Source organism: Dipteris shenzhenensis, chromosome 29, assembly GCF_047967505.1.
Source record: "Dipteris shenzhenensis isolate YYH24624 ecotype China chromosome 29, Dip_SZ_1.0, whole genome shotgun sequence".
In the NCBI taxonomy this organism is placed as follows: Eukaryota; Viridiplantae; Streptophyta; class Polypodiopsida; order Gleicheniales; family Dipteridaceae; genus Dipteris; species Dipteris shenzhenensis.
In genome coordinates, this window is record NC_141624.1 from 49,707,899 (window position 1) to 49,724,727 (window position 16,829).

General features: G+C 42.5%; 2 protein-coding genes across 3 annotated transcripts; one reads left to right on the forward strand and one right to left on the reverse strand.

The window, feature by feature from the left end:
- Window positions 1-2,610: 2,610 nt before the first annotated feature.
- Window positions 2,611-6,186, forward strand: LOC147882973 (pentatricopeptide repeat-containing protein At2g03880, mitochondrial-like). Of its 2 annotated transcripts, none has more exons than XM_087400166.1 (4): window positions 2,611-3,131; window positions 3,230-3,309; window positions 3,520-3,647; window positions 3,750-6,186. In XM_087400166.1, exons 1-4 carry the CDS (start codon window positions 2,816-2,818, stop codon window positions 5,884-5,886), a joined length of 2,661 nt encoding a protein of 886 aa, XP_087256292.1. In that variant the 5' UTR covers window positions 2,611-2,815; the 3' UTR covers window positions 5,887-6,186. The 2 variants fall into 2 exon arrangements, with proteins under 2 accessions (XP_087256292.1, XP_087256293.1); XM_087400167.1 differs by having other exon boundaries at window positions 2,611-3,116.
- Window positions 6,187-13,137: 6,951 nt separating this feature from the next.
- Window positions 13,138-15,894, reverse strand: LOC147882974 (pentatricopeptide repeat-containing protein At1g11290, chloroplastic-like). The gene is made up of 2 exons (XM_087400931.1): window positions 13,346-15,894; window positions 13,138-13,197 (listed from the first exon to the last, which is right to left on the reverse strand). Exon 1 carries the CDS (start codon window positions 15,573-15,575, stop codon window positions 13,461-13,463), a length of 2,115 nt encoding a protein of 704 aa, XP_087257057.1. The 5' UTR covers window positions 15,576-15,894; the 3' UTR covers window positions 13,138-13,197; window positions 13,346-13,460.
- Window positions 15,895-16,829: the final 935 nt, after the last annotated feature.

Consider the following 16,829-nt stretch of genomic DNA (forward strand, 5'->3'; position numbering starts at 1 on the left):
GAGGGTTAACTGAGGTTAACCAAAGAACCTCTGACTCTGGTCAGAAAGAGTTGATTTTGGTCGACAAAACTTGGCTTCGGTCTTCAGTCAACCTAGGTCATTACCGACTTTGGTCGGAGAGTTCTGGCATTAATTAAGGTGCCTTGACCCCTAGTCAAAGTCCTTAATTATGGCTAGAAGGGTTGGCTTCGGTCAACCATAGAGTTAGTTGTTTATGTGCACATGTTTGCTTGGTGGGGATGCACACAGAGACTAGGATTAGTCTAGAATTTATTTGCATGCAAAAGCGCTAACGATTAATGGGTGCCATGGCTATGTGTGCTTTGCTATGGAGCCCAATGGGTAGCCAGGAGAAGCCCATGTGACTGAGGGCTACAAAGATCGAGGAGTTTCGCCCTGCATGTAACTAAACTTTAGTTAGGTATTTTGACACTTGGCATGTTGCCAAAATAAATGAGCTGAGAGCTCTTTGTAAAATGAATTCATGTAGATTTCCTACAAGCAGCCCGTGAGCTGATTTGTAATCTGTGCTCTGAATAAAGACCTTCGGGGAGGTCCAGCCCGATGATTGTCCTGGGCCCTAATGTTGTGTGTGTGTGTGTGTGTGAGAGAGAGAGACAGAGAGACAGAGAGACAGAGAGAGAGAGAGAGAGGGTGTGATTTCCTAACAAAGAATTTCTGCACAGCCAGCTAAAGAGAAGGACATCGACGTTGTTTTCATAGAGTGGAGTTGCAATAGGAGCACAGGAAGGCCTATAGAGGAGGCAAGGTGATCATTAGGGACAAGGAAAGACATTGCACAATAGTGTAGGGCCCATGGGACATGAGTACATCACAAACAAACATGGCTGTACATGGAAAAAATATCATATCATAAATAGCATCCCATATGTTGGATCAACACAATAGCTCAACAATGGCAATTGTTCAGGTTATTGTATCATTGAGTTGCATATATATGTAAGACCAAGTTCAAAATGGTTGTACTAGGCCTATACCCTCCCGTTGCTTCAAAAAGTAAAGCAATGGGGTCGTGTTTTGCGTATGTGGACAACGCCCTTCGGTCTAAACATAGCGCACTTCATTCATAGTAGTACTACTAACCACAATGCATTTTACCCTTAGTAGGAGAACTCAGAGAGAAAGAGCAAAATGATTGGAGATTGCTTTGTGATTGTTCACTTATCCATATTTTACATATTGTAGGGGCTTAGCTCAGTGTCACATGACACCAGATCTCGATTCTAAGGTGAAAGATGTGAGCAGTTTTGAATTACCTAGATATGGAGGAACATTTAGCTTGACAAGTCCACTCTACCAGATTGAAGAGGGATTCAGATTGCATCGATCTCTGCAAAGTTTGCGATAAGATCTTTCTTAGTAGTAAGAGAAATAGCAAGACAAACTAATGTCTCATATACAGGCTATGGACTATCGTCGCATTATCTTCATAGTATCAAAAAGTATATAGTCCATTGTAAATCTATTGTTCATAGTCTGATAACACGCAGATCCAAAATGAAAGCTTCTAAAAATAGCTACAAATGTTTAAAGTCACCCACAATAAATAGCATGCTGGGGGTCGTGTCAGTATCACGCATGAGATAGTCCACCACTTGAGGTAGAAAAATATCATCAATTGAAGGAACGAATAGAAGAAAGACGTGACAAAAATCCATGCAGAAGGTTGAGGATCACACAGTATTAATGTGTAGCAAAACTACCTTGGAAGTTGCCAATCATGTGTGCATGAGCTTTGCTGACTCATTACGAGTCATCTAGACACTTTGCAGCCACCATTACGCTGATAATGAGGAGCCGATGGATGTTCAGAGATGTATTAGTGACCTTGGTTACAGTTGCATGAACCTATCGAGGTAGGCATACACCACAACAAAGCAAGAGGGGCTGCACTTGGCATACTTGAAAATTATGTCCATTAATCAAAGGAGCTCTAAGGCCATGGAACACGGTCAGTAGATGGGCTACCATGTTCCCATCTCCTCTTGTCCCTGTTCTTATCTTTTGCCTTGCTACTCCTACATCTCCATGGGAACGTACCTTTTAGGTACCCTTCATATGTGTTCCCCCTCTCATATCTTAGCATGTGGGTGTGGCTTCAAACCATAAGAAATACGGTAAAAAATCTTGCATATGCTTTTTGTTGAAAAGCTTATGTGAAAGGCTTGAAAAGCTTTAGGGTCTTTACGGTTCAAATTGATTTGAATCAATGGCCTACAACTCTACACTTGGCTCAACTAGAGCTCACAAAACCCAAACTTCTTCCTAGGCTGCCTACCATAATATAATTTGAATGTGTCAATGTCCCGATGGTTAAGTCTGCTGTTGTTTTGTTGTCTTGAAATGTTTAGCTGTCAGTTTGAATATTAATGTGATGTTGCTCTTGTTTATCAGCAGATTTAAAAAAAGGAAAACTCACCGGGCTTACGACCAATTGAACGTGGGCCATTGCCCTGACCATTGGGCTGCTGCTCCATAACATCGGCCCTTATAGGGGGGTTTCAAATTGTGGATTTTACTGAGATGTATCCATTACATTTTGCCTCGCTCGGCAGATGCAACCGGCACCGTAAATCCTGCACACTATATATCATGTTGGATTGGGATTTCTCAAATATATACATATACATGAATGACTGAGCTGTCTCTGGGTGTGGTATCGTGTTACTTATTACACGAGCTTCTCCTCCCTTTGAAACGACAAACAGAGTTGGAGAGATTATATATTGGGCTTGTTCCTATGACACTACTAGGGCTCCATAATTTTGATGAGTGAGCTGCTAGTCGAGCCGGCATGGACGGAGGAGGAGGTTTAGGCCTTTCTTGGAGCTCAAGTTGTCACCCATTCGTCTATTCTAACCCTCCTCCATCTTCAAACTGTTCATACCCTCTCAGAAGCAGCCTAATTGGGAATCAAGAATTCTCTCCCTCCTTCATTTCTATTTCTGTTTTCCCCTTTTCAAATCGTCGTCCCCTCCTGGCAGCTGAAAGTTCGCTGACAACCGTGTTGGTGGAAAAACATGAGGGCTCAGGGTACCATATGCATGTTACTACCATGGTACAAGGACAGGAGCAGGAACTGTCTCGTTTGCCAGGTCCTGAAACCTCTGGTATACATCTGTTTTTCTAATCGTATAGCTTTTGCCTTTGCACTAACAGATGGGTTGTGGAAGGCTCGTCCTAATCCATTCTTGTTCCGGGCATACAGGCAAAGCCGATAGAATAGAACAGCTCTGGCTTGAGTTTTTCGCCGATGCATCTCAGTGGTGGGACAACAGATTGATTAAGGTGAATATTCCAGCCTGTTCTTTAAGGGATCTTAAAGATAGCTTGTAACTGTAGCTGCGGGGACCGTTCGTGCACTTGTGTTGGTTGGCCAAGGACGTTTGATTTGTGCTTTATGAAAAGACTTTTCTAGTGCAGTTCTCATCGCAGCCTGTTTGCTACAAGGCTGATAGGATTTCGTCTGCTAACCTGTGCATTGTCATAGTTTTGTAGAAAAGTCCGAAGTATCCAGACTTTAGACATAAGAGTACAGATGAGGGCTTATGGATTATAAATCGGCGGAACCCCCCCTGGGTCAAGGCAAAGATAGCCACGGGTCAAATTCGTGGATCAAGATTACCGTATGTTTTAAATGCTTGGAGCTCTGGTTGATGTGTCTTTCAGTATGAAACACTGCGGAACATTCCCTTAATTTTTTTAAAACCATCATCTGAATCATGCAGGGTGTCTGACTTCTTCGACATTGGCGGGGATGTGACAAAACTTTGTCAAGAAGGACGATTGAAAGAGGCAGTGCAAATTGTGGAGCGTATGATCCAGCAAAATATTCAGCCGCCCATCAACATTTATACTTGGCTGTTGCAAGAATGCAGCAGAAGGAAAGCCCTGGCAGAGGGCAATCAAGTACATACCCTCATAGTCCAGAGTATCGTAAATCCTGACACCTTCCTGCGAAACACTCTGATTGAGTTGTATGCCAAATGTAATATTGTGGTTGACGCACGACAGGTATTTGAGGAGATGACTGAACGCAATGTGTTTTCATGGACTGCTATCATCTCAGCATATTGTGATGACGGACAATGTGAGGAGGCTGTGAAGTTATTCCAACAAATGCAAGAGACTGGCATAACGCCTGACGAGGTTGCATTTGTTGTTGTCCTTAAAGCATGTGCTGGGATTGCTGCCCTGAATCACGCCAAGCGGGTCCATTCGCATATCATAGAAAGTGGCTTTGACTCAAATTTGATTGTTGCTAGTGCCCTTGTTGACGTATATGCAAAATCTGGGAGCATAGAACATGCACGTCAGGTGTTTAACAAGATGTCTGAACGGGATGTGATTTCATGGACTGAAATGATAACAGGCTGTGCCCAGGAAGGTCTTGGTGAGGATGCCATCACTTTGTTTGAGCAAATGCAGGATGACGGTGTGCAGCCAAATGCCGTCACATTTGTTGGCACGCTTAAAGCTTGTGCCAGCCTGGCAGCCCTTGAGCAAGGAAAACAATTCCATGATGACATCATCAAACGTGAGTTTGAGTTGGACATCTTTGTGGGTAGTGCCCTCGTTGACATGTATGCAAAATGTGGGTACATAGATGATGCGTACGACGTGTTTAGCAAAATGAGTAACCGAGATGTGGTTGCATGGACTGCTATGATCACAGCATATGCACAGCAAGGTCTTGGCGTAGAGGCTTTCACATTGTATGAGCAAATGAAACAACAGGGCGTGCAGCCAAATGAAGTTACTTTTGTCTGCATCCTCAAATCATGTGCTACCTTGGAGCAGTGCAAGCTGGTCCATGCCCACGTTAAGAGTAGGGGTAGCGATTTAAATATCTATGTGGGGAACACCCTCATTGATATGTATTCAAACTTAGGGAGCATAGAGGAGGCTCATCATGTGTTTGACAATATGCATGAACGGGATGTGATCACCTGGAACGCCATGATTGCAGGATATGCTCAGCAAGGGCTTGGCAAGGAGGCCCTTGCACTTTTTGAGAAAATGCAAGGGGAAGGCGTGAAGCCAAATGGGTCCACCTATGTTAGCGTTATTTCTGCATGCAGCCATTCTGGCTTAGTTGATGAAGGTCGTCATCACTTTGATTCCATGAGTAGTGTTTATGGTATCACTCCAAGCGCAGATCACTATGCCTGCATGGTTGATCTTTTCGGCCGTGCAGGGTATCTGGTTGATGCTCAGGACTTCATCAACAAAATGCCAATAGAGCCTGATGAGGTGGTGTGGACGACTTTGCTTGGTGCTTGTAGAAACCAGGGCAATGTGGAAATAGGAAGACATGCCTTTGACAGTGTTCTTAAGTTGGAACAGAAAAGTGATTCAGCATATGTGCTTATGTCAAACATTTATGCTGCAGCTGGCAGGTGGGACGAAGTAGCGAACACAAGGAAAAAAATGAAGGATGCAGGTGTGAAAAAGACCCCAGGGTGCACCTGGATTGAAGTTGACAAGAAGATCCTTGCCTTTGTTGCAGGTGATACAGCTCATCCTCAAAGGAAGGAGATCCGGGCAGAATTGGAAAGACTGGCTGGGTTGATGAAAGAGGCAGGGTATGTGCCTGATTTGAATTATGTGCTGCATGAAATGGAGGATGAGGAGAAGGAATATATTTTATGTGAACACAGTGAGAAGCTGGCTATTGCTTTTGGACTTATCAGCACACCCCCTGGGACACCTATCAGAATCAAGAAGAACCTTAGGGTGTGTGGTGATTGTCACACTGCCACCAAGGTGATCTCAAAGATTGTCAGCCGAGAGATCATTGCCAGGGATGCAAACCGATTCCATCACTTTAGGGATGGGTTTTGTTCCTGTGGGGATTATTGGTAATAGTAGGTGGAATAATTCTTAAAATTTATTTGAAAAAGGGGTGTACATTTTAATTTCACGAGATGTGACTTCTGTCACATCTCAACAGGTCTCATATCTAATTTATCAAATCTTTTAATATTTTCATTCCATTTATACTAGATCAGGGTTGATTGCAAAGTATGTGTACGTGATAAGTTATGAGCATTGGTATTTCACAGTACTAGTAAACCACAGTGGGGAGAGAATCACACCCAGTTGTGTCCCCATGAATGGGAGCAATTAAATGCATAAATTGTAGATCCACTAGTAGAACCTTGGGTGTGGGCCTACGACATACTAGAAATATGAAGTTTTAAGATATTATGACAAACTAAATATTGCTGTAGGCTAGATGGGAAAAGGCCAATTAATTTTACTTAGGTTCAATGGCTAGTCGCCAATTAGTCTTATTTGATAAGAAGTATGTACAGAGTTCAATGATTGGTCCCAGAATTCATGGTTTCAAGCTATTCCAGTAATAGAACTAGAGATGCGTTATTTGAAGGTGTCAATGTCTTTGAGACTTATCATGTGGCATGTGGCAACCTGACAGTCTTCACATATGGCAACAGTGTCAAGGGTTTGTACTTTGGACATGTGGCACTTGGTGTGAGGAGAGTGACAACTCGACCAAGTCCACTTTTTACAACTCATCCCAAGGTGTCTTCCTAAGTTTTTTCTATACTTCAATACCTTCTAAGTACTGAAATCATCTTTGTTTAGAACAAGTTTTATTTCTATTTTACATATTTTTCTTTTTCATACTTCCAGCAAAGTGATCAGATAAGTTTCTCATGCAACTATCATGATCAATGTCTCTTGTTGGCATCATCTGGAAGAGTCCTGTAAATTAGCCACCACGAGTCTTGTACTAATGGGTGAGCAATGTCTGTTGAAATGTTCTTGTCACTATCTGGAAGAGCGTTGTAACTACACAATTAATATTCGCCTACTACAACTACCTAGTTCCTGTTGGGGTTATTCTCTAGAGTACATCCTCATGGGGTGGCTCTTAGTGATCTAAGGTTTGATAGCGAGTGTTTTGATTGGTGGGAGGCTGTCATATGTGATGGAAAAAGCGCTGTGATTGGACCATGCATGAGTTTGGCCAATGCATGGCGCTTGCAAATGACACTTGGCGAGTCTTCATTGATGATTTGGTGCTGGTGACTCTGGACGCTTCAGTGCATGGCGGTGTGATACCTGGTCGGTTTATGAGCAGGTCGAGATCCCTTGCCAGCTTCTCTTTGTCCAGGCTTTGTGTCTACGCCGTTGATCTCTTGCAGCTGCATGTAGAGTCTTGTAGGGTCCTTAGTCGAGTCGTTCCTGTTGTGGGAACCCTTCTCTTTGTACATGCAACAAACCTGGTCGGGTTGCGCCTCATTTTGTGTCTTGCTGAGCAATATAATCGGTTCTTGAGTCGCAGTTTGATTCTCTAATGAGTGTTTTACATGTGATATAAATTATATAGTTCCAGAATCGTCATTTCATGCTTTATGCAGTATATGTTTATCTTGGGTTATTTGAATGGTTGAGCACTTTATTTCCAACAGTTCCAATCCATGCTACATGTCACTTGATGTGGTCGTAAAATCTGTAAAGAGATTGGGAGTCCAGCTCAACTCTGTGGTATTGTATATTGAGATAAAGAGAGCCTAGGGGGCCTTGCCTTGGCCCCTTAACTAAGTTTCATGTAATTATGAATGTTTTATACATGTTAAACATGTTTCCCATTCAACTAGAAAAAGCAATGTTTGCAAATCAACCCTTGAAATATGTCGTATATTCGAATGTTAAACATGTTTCCCATTCAACTAGAAAAAGCAATGTTTGCAAATCAGTCCTTGAAAGCATTCCAATATGTTGCTTCTGCTTGCATAAGACAGCACGGGATTGTCTATTTGCGAATAATTGGGGATTTTGATGGGACAAGAGGCAGAAACACAGCAAGCAAGTGTTTGGGGAAGCTTACCACGTGTTCATGGTCTAAGATAGGGCTATGTTGAGTGATGAGGTAGAGTCCAGACAGACCAGCCAGCAAGAGGGCTCCAAGAGAGGCCAGCTAGCTAGAGGGAGCTTCGGGAGTGAATGGCCAGGAAGGGGATGTCTAGAAGAGAATAGCTAGCAAGAGGGAGCTTCAAGACAGGATAGCCAGCAAAAGGGAGCTCCGTGTGTGTGTGTTTACAAGAAAAAAGTGTGCACGTGTTCATGCGAGCATATCCTTTTCACTAATTGTGCTTTGTGTTTGTCAGTAGCTGTACCATCATCATTGAGTTTAAGACCCATTTGCAACCTATAGGCTTTTTCTCTTTGGCCACATTTCCCAAAGACCAATACTTTAATTCTCAACGAGCTCTTTATCCATTGCATGTTGCCATTCTAGTACCTATGATACTTCTTTGAAGGATGTCCGTTCTTCAATTTCCAGAACTTTTGCCATGAATGCAGAATTGATTTTATATGTCCACCTTTCTGGCTCTTTTCTTTCCTTCTCTTTTATATGTCCACCTTTTTGGCTTTTTTCTTTCCTTCTCTTTCATGGATAGAGTTTTAACTTATGCCATTGAGCTTTTAGGCATTTCTGTGATGATAGCAGTTGTAATATCCAAGATTCTTTGAATTTTACTCATTGTATACTGTTGATGTGAATCTAATCTATCTACTCTCCCTCCTTCCTCCTACTTGCAAGAAATTATTGCAGAAGCTATGGAGAAATTCAGCACATTTCCACCAGCACCAACTCTTGTCTCAAAGGTCAAGGAAATGATCAACACTCAGGTGAGTTCAGCCAAGGAAGAGATGGCTATTGTTGCGGACAGCAAACTCAACAAAGCAGTTTTGTACACAGAAGTAAAAGAGCAGCAGGCTATAGCACATAATAAGAAGATACTACGCATTGGAGGGCTGCCTAAGGATTGCCTTGGCCCTTTTAATGAAGAAGATGATTACACAACAGATGAGAGGATTTCATGTCTCAAGAAGGAAATACCACAAGTAGAGTGGGATCATAATGATATCAGCTGTGTTTCCCAAACAGGAATGCAAGTACTAGTGTTTTTCAACGAGAGAGCGAGAAGAATTAAGATTCTTCGACAGACAAACAAGTTGAAGGGCACAAGGATTTGGATCTCTGAGGAACTCACCTTAACTCAGCTCAAGCAGAGGAGTGTCGAGCTCACCAAAATGAAGGATGCACGTAAAGCTGGAAAATGGGCTGTATATCGAGATGGAACAACACTAATTAATAATATGTATAGTTCTAGTATGTATCGGTGTGATATAATAATCGAGCTGAAATGCCATGTGCACTCCTCGACCCTCTGGCTTATCCAGATGTTGTAAGTCTTTTTGACATTTTGTACTTTGTCCCGTAGACCCCTGCGGACGTTAATATGTCTTTAATATGTATTTTTTTGTTCTTTCTCTCTCTTTCCTTCCCACCTCTTCGTCTCTTTGCTACCCCTTCTTCTTCCTTCTCTAACCTCCTCTCTCTCCCTTCATCTCCTCGATCCCCGTTTCTCTAATCTGTCCCCTACCCCTTTTCTATATTGAACCAACCAACTGAACCGAACCATCCTTGAGCAAACCAAGACCGAACCACATCAGCGGGAGCTGATGACAACAACGAAGGCAACAGATCTATCATCTGAATAGATGACTCGAACTAGACGGGCTTCTCCAATCGGACTAGATGATTCGAGCTTTTCGACTAGCAGACGGTTTGGTTCGGACTAGATGAACTGAACAAGAACGAATCACCAAAATAGACCTTCCCAGATGTCCCCGCCTCGCAATTTCAGCGTGCAGCCCCCCCCACCGTGGCTCCCGCGCCGCCGCAAAGTCTCGCATTGCCACAGATTTTTGCCACCCCGCCTCGCCTGTAGGCAAACCTTACAAAACAATTTTAATTAATTGTAAGGTTAGATCACCTAGGGTTCGTTTAGTAGGGCTGGGTTAGGTTAGTGGATTAGGTGTCGGTTAGGTTTAAGTTAGTATTAGTTTGGGTTACCTAGGTTAGGTGAAGTTATAGGTTGGGGTTAGGTTAGGCTAACTAAGCGTCCTAACAGTCCTAAGGGCCTTAGGTTAGGGCTGTCCTAACTATCCTCGATGACTTAGGACGCGCCCCATCCCCCCTCCCCCAAAACAAAAGAAAAGAGAGAAAAAAAGAGGAACAAGACTGGTTTTTCCAGCCTCTTTTTGAGGCCTTTCACAGCCCGCTTGGAGTCATTTGGGCTCCGTTTTGAAGCCTCTTCATTGAGCTCTCTCTCGAGCTTCTACATCGACTTTCTTGTGTGTCGCACACAGCATCAGGTGCTATTACAACAACATCTACTTTTGTCTATCTCATTGAGTTGCTTTCTTTCTTGCACTACGTGCATACTTGCTTGTGAGCCGGATTGGGACTTTTTGCAGGAAGCTAGCTACATTTCAGCTTCCCCTATCTTGTGACAGTTCACCATGGTACCCAAGCGTGCCCTTCGTGTTGAGTAATCACTACATGACAGTGATGAGGCTGCTCCGCTTTGCACACATGGGTTAAATTGCATAATGGGTGTTTGTGGTGTGAGGACATAATTTACCGAGTGCCAGACTCACTATGCAGCTGATCCTGCAAGAAATGCGTTCCTCTCCTATGGTTGGACATACAAGTATCACCAAGACTTGTAAGAGGGTCAGACAGAGCTGCTTCTAGGAAGGCATGTGGCGAGATGTGGTCAAATATGTTGCTGAATGTTTGCCTTGCTAACAGAATAAAGTGGACAGCAAACAATCAGCTGGTCTATTGCAACCATTACCCATTTGCCTTCTACAGAGAAGGGATGGGACAACATTTATGTCGTGGTGTATAGATTGACAAAACATGCCCATTTCATACTGCTAAAGACCTGATATTCAGCATCACAGGTTGCTTGGCACTGTGTTTAAGCACCATGGCTTTCCTCAGGAAACTGTGAGTGACAGGGATGCAAAATTTATGTGTCACTTTTGGCAAGGATTATTTACAGTAGTGGGTACTTTGCTCACACCTAGCAATGCATACCATCCTGAGACTGATGGACAGTTAGAAAGGGTGAACAAATAGGTGGAGGAATAGTTGAGGCATTTTTGTCAAGAGGACATGGGACAATTGGTTGGCACTTGCTGAATTTTTCTACAATAATACCAAGCATCTCTTGTGAGTGATAGGGATGCAAAATTTATGGGTCACTTTTGGCAAGGATTATTTACAGTAGTGGGTATTTACCCACATCTAGCAATGCATAGCATCCTGAGACTAATGGACAATTAGAAAGGGTGAACAAACGGGTGGAGGAATACTTGAGGCATTTTGTCAATAACACATGGGACAATCAGCTGGCTCTTGCTGAATTTTGCTACAACAATACCAAGCATCTCTCTATTGGCATGAGCCCGTTGGAGGCAACGTATGGGTGTAAAGTGGGAAATATGACTTGGCAATTGTTGCCGACATTGTTGTGAAAGAATATGACTTGGCAAGGTGCCAGTTGAATTTTGCTACAACAATACCAAGCATCTCATGAGCCTGTTTGAGGCAATGTATGGGTGTAAAGTGGGGAATGCCTTCCTCAATTGCTAACACTGCTATGAAAGAATATGACTTGGAAAGAATGGAGGCCCTTTTGCAATTGGCTAGAAAGAATATGCAGGATGCCGAAGCGAAAGCAACGAAATATACGGATGAATGCAGGAGATATTTGGTCTTCAAAGAAGGAGATTATGTGCATTTAAGTCTCCACAAAAATCGTTATGCTTCATTGAGGGGTAATACCAACACAAAGCTTGCTCATCGGTATTATGACCCTTACAGGATCATCCACAAGATTGGGGAGGTAGCATATCAATTGGAGCTACCAAGCACCTTCAAGATTCACATTGTGTTTCATGTTCTTTGCTAAAACTACATATAAGATGGAAAGGTCTTCTAGAGAATGGGCAGTCATGGCAGCCAAAGAGTATTGTCCACGAGTACCTTTGTCTTTTACCAGGCTGATCAGCATCACTTTGATGTCCCAGCACCCTTGTGTAGCAGCCGATACATGTAATTTTGAGGGCTAGATTCTATGGGAAGGGATGGCTGTAATTAAGGGGGAATGATGGCTGTTTAATTTATTGAGATCCTCTTCCTTTGGCCAAAACTGGACTCACAAATTGGATTCGCTTCTCATTTTCGCTTGCATGATCATGTCAGACATGATTTCACATTAGGATGGAGTATCGTCGGTCATCCTAGTTGTAACAAATTGATCATAATCTTTTTTCAAACCATTGAATGGCCTAATTGATGTTAGTGGATCTAGGATTCTTGAGTTGATTTTGCAACATATTGATTCCTAACATGCTATTTATCTATTTGATTACAAGACCTACTATTTATCCCGTTTAGTGTGCTTTTACATAACCCCAATTAACTTGATCCTATGTTAATGTAGATATGCCTATAGAGCTATAGAGTATGCTTGTGGCATTTTTTCTCTTTTCATTACTCTTGATAGTTTTCCATATTTTCTTCATTTGATTGCCATAATTATTGTCATCTGATTTACAACTTTGGTAACAAATATGGTCATCATATAGTTGTTGAGCTGATGTGAACCAAGTGCAAATGACTCCTTGGAACTTCAAAAACTATTACTTTAGTGAATGAAGGTTTTTTGTGAAGACTAAACTATAAAGCGATCAAAACTGAGAAAGATATGGCCAGAACTGTCAATAATAGTATTCAAAGATGAAAATTGAATTGGCTTGAGTAAAATAGGCTTAACATTATGCCAAAAACAATTCAATGGCCTGGATTGGAGTCTCAGGCAAGAATCTTCGTAGTAAGACATCAAGTACTTGGCTTATACAAGCAAGATGATTCTCAGGTGCGAGCCTCACAAAGAATGATCCAGCACATACCTGTAGAAGTTAATATTTCTAGAAAATGTTGAATAGAAGCAAGGGCTGCAAACCAAAGGAAAACCAATGTTTGTGGCCAATGCGACCCGCCCTAATATGAGAACAGATACTTCAGTACTGCACAGAGGTTAAAGTCCAGGTGTTTCCCCCTGAGAGCATGTAGCTGTGTCCCCATTGTTGTTCCATTGGTCAAAAGTTGCACTTGAAACAACCAATGTAATAATAAGGTATATACAACATAGAATCCGTTTTGCCCGTTCACATCAACCAATGTAATAATAAAGTATATACAACATAGAATCCGTTTCGCCTGTTCACATCATGCCTTCTCACTTGTGAATTGATATGTCCTGCTTTCAGATATGCATTCTGTAGATAAGATAAAGAGGGAGATTAAGATGTGATCATTGTCATTTTACTATGCTCAAGTTCCAATGCATGCATGGGATCAGAAAACAGTTTTACTCATTACACTCAATCCGATAATCTTCCATTAACAAGAGATGGAGAGGATGACCTGACACTGCAGGAGATCCTCAGCTTTAACTATGAGCAGCAGCAAATCTGCACCATAGCAATGTTGATACACACAGAAACCAAAATATTGTCATGATTTTGTTAGCATGAGTATTTTACGGGTACGAGGTAGCATCTAGTGGGTTCAAATCCAACATGTGACCCACAGCACGCTCTCCTCTACTCACATCCCAATGGAATCGACAAGCACCGAGAAGTGATGCCCATACACAGATATGATGTTCCAATGACATCTTATAGATGAGCTCTTCTGCCTCATCTAAACACCCAGCCCGCCCAAGAAGATCAATCATACACACAAAATGCTCGAGCATGGGCGTGATTCCATGATCTTGACTTATGGAAACAAAGCAGCGATGACCCTCATCTACTAGACCCGTGTGACTGCATGCAGAGAGAATGGCTACAAAGGTGATCCCATTAGGTCTAAAACCTTCTTCCTGCATCTTTCCAAAGAGTGTTAGAGCATCCTTGCCATACCCCTGCTGTCCATACGCAGCAATCATGGCTGTCCAAGTAACCACATCACGAAGATGCATTCTGTGAAAAATGGAAATTGCATTCTCTAGAGCCCCACATTTTCCATACATATTGATTAGTGCATTTCCAACCATTACATCTGGCTCATGCCCAACATGAACAACACATATGTGAATGAATTGTCCGTTGAAAAGGTCTGCCAAGCTAGCGCAAGCACTTAAAATGCTTGCATAGGTGACTTCATCTGGCTCTAGCCCTTCCTGCCACAATATCTGGTACAATTGAAGAGCCTCCTCATCATGCTCTTGGTAGACAAACACATCGATCATGGCATTCCAAGATACAATATTGCGACCTTGTAATTCATCAAATACTGAACACGCATCATCTAGAGACCCACACTTCCCATACATGGTGATGAGGGCATTCCCTACTGTAGTGTTTACCTCAAAACCAGCATTCGTAACAGATGCATGGATCAGCTCTCCCTCAGCTAGGGCGTCTAAATCAACACAAGCACTCAGAACGCTGGCAAACGTGACCTCATCTGGGGTCAGTCCTTCCAGATGCATTTGCTGAAACAATAGAAGGGCTTCATGATCATGCCCTCCTTGAGTATAGGCTACAATCATGGCTGTCCATGAGATTACAGTGCGCTCATGCATTCTGCCGAACACAGATTTAGCAGCATCCAAAGACACACACTTGCCGTACATGGTGACGAGGGATGTCCCTATCAAAACATCCGAGTCAAATCCATTCTCAATTATGCTTGTATGGACTGCCTTACCTTTTGCAAAGGCTGCTAAGCTAGCACAAGCATTCAAAACAATAAGGAATGTGACCCTGGTTGGCTTCACACGTTTCTGCTGCATTTGTTGAAAAAGTTGAAGAGCCTCCTGACCACGCCCCCTTTCTGAGTAGACAGTGATCAAAGCATTCCAAGAGACCACATTGCGGTTACACATTTTATTGAACGTAGAATGTGCAATTTCCACAAGTCCACAATTGCCATACATATTGACGAGGGCAGTCCCAATTACCACATTTGCCTGAAATCCAGCATCAATGACGCTTGCATGAATCAACTTTCCCCAGGTCAGGTCTGCCATGCCTGTACATGCACTTAGAATAGTAATAAAGGTAATTTCATTTGGCTTAACTCTTTCCTCTCCCATTTGCTGAAAAAGCTGAATCGCTTTGTAATATTGACCTTGCTGGCTGTAAGCTGCCATCATGGCAGTCCAAGATACCACGTTTAGTTGACACATTTTGCAGAATACCATACGTGCATCCTCCACAGCGCTGCATCTACCATACATAGTTATAAGCAGATTTCCTAAAAAAGCGTCTAGCATAATGCCGCATCGAATAATTTGTGCATGAATAAGTCTTCCCTCTGAAAGGGCAACACATCCCCTCAAGTGGAAGACGATACCCCATTTCAAAAAGCCCAGGCTTTGTACATTATCTTTAATTACCTGTCTTCGTTGCGTTTTACCAAGCCCGGATGCTACGTCGTCTTGCAGCCCATGGTTTGAATATTTGAAAGTAAAGTCTGCAACCGGTCTGCTTTCGTAAGCAGATTGACGATCACCCAAGCGCCCTGATTGAATTCGTCTACAAGGGGCGTCCCCGTCCTTTTGAGTTACGTTGGTCTGCGCAAAACCCCCTCCAAAAAGGCTAGCTGACGTCCTGCAAATTACCTGCATTTCTGGGCGGAAGCTCATTGCCACAACTAACAGTTTATGGAAATGAACAGTTTATTAGGAGTCTTTGTGAAGAGCTTCCATAGTCTACACCCATTCATGGTGTTATCTTGGAATCCTCGTAATGGCTTCACAATTCGATTTAATCCAATGGCACTTGGAGGAGTTGGAAACGGACGGATGAAACGAACCCAGTGAATGGCAGAACTAAACACTAAGTAGAGGATTTCTAAATGCAAAACTAAAAATCATGATGAAGCTGATCGCAATTCTTGTGCAAAGCATTACATATCCCTCTACACCTGCAGACACCCAACTCCCTTGCGCACCTGCACACACCTCTCTCTTTGTTGTATATGCTTTTGATATCAGAGTAAGTATTTGTAGCTCGATGCATTTCACATTATCGTATTGTCTCTCTTTTTTGAGCATGCTCGAGTGTCTTTGCTTCTCTTTCGAGTGAAGCAAAGCTTTTACTTTCCTAAAATCATCTTATAACTTGACTGCATTTCACATTATCGTATTGTCTCTCTTTTTTGAGCATGCTCGAGTGTCTTTGCTTCTCTTTCGAATGAAGCAAAGCTTTTACTTTCCTAAAATCATCTTATAACTTAACTATAGTCAAATTAGAACTTAGTCTTTGTTCTAAATTCTATGTTCTTGGATCTTAATCCTTATAAAAATATTGCTATCTCTACTAGCTATTGGCTATCTCTACTTCTGAGATTCCTAACTCCTCCTCTAACAATGATTGTCACCTTGAATCACTTAGCATCCGATTCCTAATTTTGTGAACAAAATTCCGAGAGGTTCAAGTGGAAGGCTGCTTGAGAGGTTTGGGTGGGAGAGCATGGTGAGAGACGATTAATTAATTAGTTGTTAGAAGCCAATTAATCTAAGTTAGAATCCAATTAAGCTAAGTTGTTAGTACTCTGTCTCCCTAATTTTTTAATTAACCTAAGTTAATAGGGTCAATTCACCTCAATTCCTGCTCCCCTCCCCTACTTGCCTCTCCGACTCAACCCCCTCCCTTCCGCCCCCTCTCCCTCCCTTCTCTCCCTCTAGCTCATAGCCCAGCCCGCCCCCCCTCTTTCTGCTCCCTCTCCGCCCTTGAGACATTCCCTTTCTTTGGATATCGTTTCCCCCCCTTTTAAGGTCTCGCGCTCTGTTCTTCCTTTGTTTGAAGATTTGCTACCAACAATGCTTCCCTACGATACATTTTTGTCCTTGTCTCATCCATGCTTTATAAGTGACTCCGCCGTTTATTTTTTTGAA

Bases quoted from the DNA above. Each gene is read 5' to 3' on its own strand.
- LOC147882973 (XM_087400166.1), top strand. From the start codon at position 2,816: ATGGACGGAGGAGGAGGTTTAGGCCTTTCTTGGAGCTCAAGTTGTCAC. The intron at 3,310-3,519 runs GTGAATATTCCA...ATAGTTTTGTAG, and splicing joins GGGACAACAGATTGATTAAG to AAAAGTCCGAAGTATCCAGA. The intron at 3,648-3,749 runs GTATGTTTTAAA...TGAATCATGCAG, and splicing joins ATTCGTGGATCAAGATTACC to GGTGTCTGACTTCTTCGACA.
- LOC147882974 (XM_087400931.1), bottom strand. From the start codon at position 15,575: ATGAGCTTCCGCCCAGAAATGCAGGTAATTTGCAGGACGTCAGCTAGC.